Source organism: Coregonus lavaretus, assembly GCF_964263955.1.
Source record: "Coregonus lavaretus genome assembly, chromosome: 31".
NCBI lineage: Eukaryota > Metazoa > Chordata > Actinopteri > Salmoniformes > Salmonidae > Coregonus > Coregonus lavaretus.
The window spans coordinates 27,514,798-27,518,078 of NC_140018.1; the positions used below are offsets into that span (position 1 = coordinate 27,514,798).

The following is a 3,281-nucleotide window of genomic DNA, read 5'->3' on the forward strand; positions in this document are numbered from 1 at the left end:
TTTTGCCGACGCTCTTATCCAGAGCGACTTACTGTTAGTGAGTGCATAATTTTTTTTCATACTGGCCCCCCGTGGGAATCGAACCCACAACCCTGGCGTTGCAAGCGCCATGCTCTACCAACTGAGCTACACGGGGCCTCATCATCACTATTCTGTATGTCTGGTTGGCTGATACGCGCAGCAGAGAGAGGCAGAAAGACAGATGAGCAGCAGAGAGAGGCAAGAAACTGGATTCTTCCGCTGCTCTATTGGTGCTTTCATACGGAAGTCCAGAGAGGTCATATTAATAAAACATATATATTTGGAGATCACAACTTAATTATCTCATGATCACTACATAACAAAAGTCTTACATGTGAAACAGCCCACAAGGCAGAATCGTGATTTATGCCTGCCAAGACTAGAGCTCACCCACTCTGGGTTATATGCATCAGTCTATAAAGCGTTGACAGCTGATCTGCCTGCAATGAGCTTTACCTATGAAACAGCACACAAGGCAGCATCCTTATTTCTGAGCCTCTGAGGCTGAAATTGAATCTGATCAGCCTGACTGGAATGGAGCTCACCCACTGTACATTTTAATAGTATCCACAAAACATGAAGTGTCCCTTATAATTATACACATATCAGTTATGCAGCATAGATAACAAGCTAGCTTACTAGACTGCCTAGCTAACTAGCTAGCTCACAACACTAGGCAAATTAACTGCGTTATTCCTTGCATGCGATTGGCTGTGGTCTTGGGGGCGGCCTGTCAGGCATGTTCAGGACCCTACGAACGCATTGCGATCAATGCAGCCACAGGTGATGAGTGGGTTATCGTGCATCTGAACAAATGAATGGCTGATGCGTGGTACTTTTGATTATCTCGTGATCTCCACAAAATAACTTTTGTTAGGTCGTGATCACAACAAAATTATCTTGTGATCTCGACAAACAACTTTTGTTATGTAGTGTTGAGATAAATAAGTCGTGATCTTGACATAACAAGGTATTTTTTATTCATATGTCCTCTCTGGACTTCCGTACTTTCAAGACAACTGGGAACTCGGAAAACAAAGCTAGGTCAAATCATGACATCAGTGATTTTCAGGTCGGAAAGTCGGAGCTCTAGAAAAATGCCAGAGTTTGCGACTTGGAATTTCGAGTTGGATGACCGTTCAAAACTACTTTTCCCAGTCGGAGCTCATTTTTTCACGAGTTCCCAGTTGTCTTGAAAGCACCAATACTTCAGTCTGAGACTGCCATCATAGAGATCGCACAATTGGCCCAGCGTCGTCCAGGGTAGGGTAGGGAATGGCCGGCAAGGATGTAGCTCAGTTGGTAGAGCATGGCGTTTGCAACGCCAGGGTTGTGGGTTCGATTCCCACGGGGGGCCAGTATGAAAAAAAGTAAAAATTAAATGTATGCACTCACTAACTGTAAGTCGCTCTGGATAAGAGCGTCTGCTAAATGACTCGAATGTAAATGTAAACTCCAGCAACTGCGGGAAGGATCTGGATGTGCTTATGTTCTTCAGCTTTCGTATATGTTTTATGAGATACCATAACATTGAACCCCAACATTGCAGAAGCAAATGAGCTGTCAACCCCAAAACCAAGTGTCAAGGTTATTACAAACTTTATATTCCTTGTGTCTTTTAATGTAATCGCAGGCATGACATGTGTGTTCAGCCCAGAAATGGGACCTCTTGACATTGAAATGTCTGCGCCAGTCAAAATACCGCAGATACATTTCTTCATTTGTATGTAACAGTGTGAGATGGTTAGCCAGCTCTTTGGGAGAGAGGAAATCATCCACATGTATAAAGGCATCTCCAGGCACAAAGTTCTCATAGTTCTGCCTAGGTGGCCCAAGAGCAATTGGCACAGATCCAGCAGCTAGTGGGTTGTACAGCTTTTCAGTGATGTAATCTTTGTGAATTGAGTTCTCAAACGAAAGATAGAATTTACAACTGGATATTGTGTCCAGGAAGTCTTGATCATTGATGTGTTCTCCAAAGGCTTTTCCATAGGTGTGTATCTCTATGTGTTTATGCAATTCATTGTAGTACCTCGCTCTGGCATGGTCAGGGTTCCAGTTGCTCACAATCCAGCAGACCAATTTAGTTTTATTTGGCAATACGAAAGCTTCCCCCTCCTCTTGGCTGAATACAACTGACCCATACGGCACTTCAATATCTGCATCTTGCCTATAATTCAAAGTCAAATTGAAAATATTTCCAAGACCTGGGTTTTTATACGTGTGTGACGGGGACTCTAGATTCATCCACACCCACTTTTGGAAAGGTGGGCGCTGCAATGGTGGTAGATTTGATAAATCACTTTTTATGTCTCTATGGTGAATGATGACCCCACTTGACTTATTGTATAGGTCTCGGTCAGCTGTTAAAAAACAGCCTTCAATATTGAACAGGGGGCTGCATGTGTCCAGATCATAGGACTGGCCAAAAGGCCACAGCCATAATAGAACAATGGTCTTATTATTAACCTCATTTGCTTCCAGATGTTCTTCCTTCTGAATTGGTAGTGTTGATGATGCAAGCCAATTACTTGACCATTTAAAATACATGAGGAAAACAGTCACAAAACAGCCTATTGCAATGATTGCAGTCACAAGTCGGCGCATTAAGCGGTTAAAAGTTGCCATCGCCATTTTTGTCCTGTAAAAAAATTAATAATGTCATTAGTTTGATTCAAAACAATGTTGATGACACTGGTTCAATAATGAAACAAACAATGCAGTAATGTACTGGTTTGGTTCAGTGCATATATTTTCTCAGGTGATATGGATTGTGTATCTTATAGCCTTTTATATCACAAAAACCTGACACTATCTAGTCACAGATGTCCAACATAGAAACAGGTCTACATATTTTAGCTTACTTATGCAAGATCACAATCAATGCATAGGCTAAGATTATGAAATAAGTAGCCTAGACGTTGATGAATAATGACCTATAACAACTCATTTCATACATGACTAACAAATTGGAACATGGGATAGCTAGAGAAACTCAGAGGATAATCTAATCAATAGGCTGCTGATTCATTATACTACTGCTGCTTGTAGCCTACGTTTTAAAAGGCAATTCCACCTACATGCAGACGTTTAGTTTTACTTTAGAAAATAGCCTAAACATGGCCAATAGCAATATTAACATCATAGGACCTGCCCTTACCTGGCACAAACCTAAAACAGGTATACTTTCAAAATGTCAATGAACAGTGCTAATAGGCTACAATGTGATTGCTCAATTAACATAAATGACCAACAATTAA

At 41.3% G+C, this 3,281-nt stretch overlaps 1 protein-coding gene across 1 annotated transcript; it reads right to left on the reverse strand.

Moving 5' to 3' along the window:
* Positions 1 to 1,584: 1,584 nt before the first annotated feature.
* LOC311106497 (4-galactosyl-N-acetylglucosaminide 3-alpha-L-fucosyltransferase 9-like) lies at positions 1,585 to 2,655 on the reverse strand (the record flags this gene model as incomplete). Its single annotated transcript, XM_084148845.1, has 1 exon — positions 1,585 to 2,655. The coding sequence occupies one exon, from the start codon at positions 2,653 to 2,655 to the stop codon at positions 1,585 to 1,587; it is 1,071 nt and encodes a 356-aa protein (XP_084004971.1).
* Between the last annotated feature and the right edge of the window lie 626 nt (positions 2,656 to 3,281).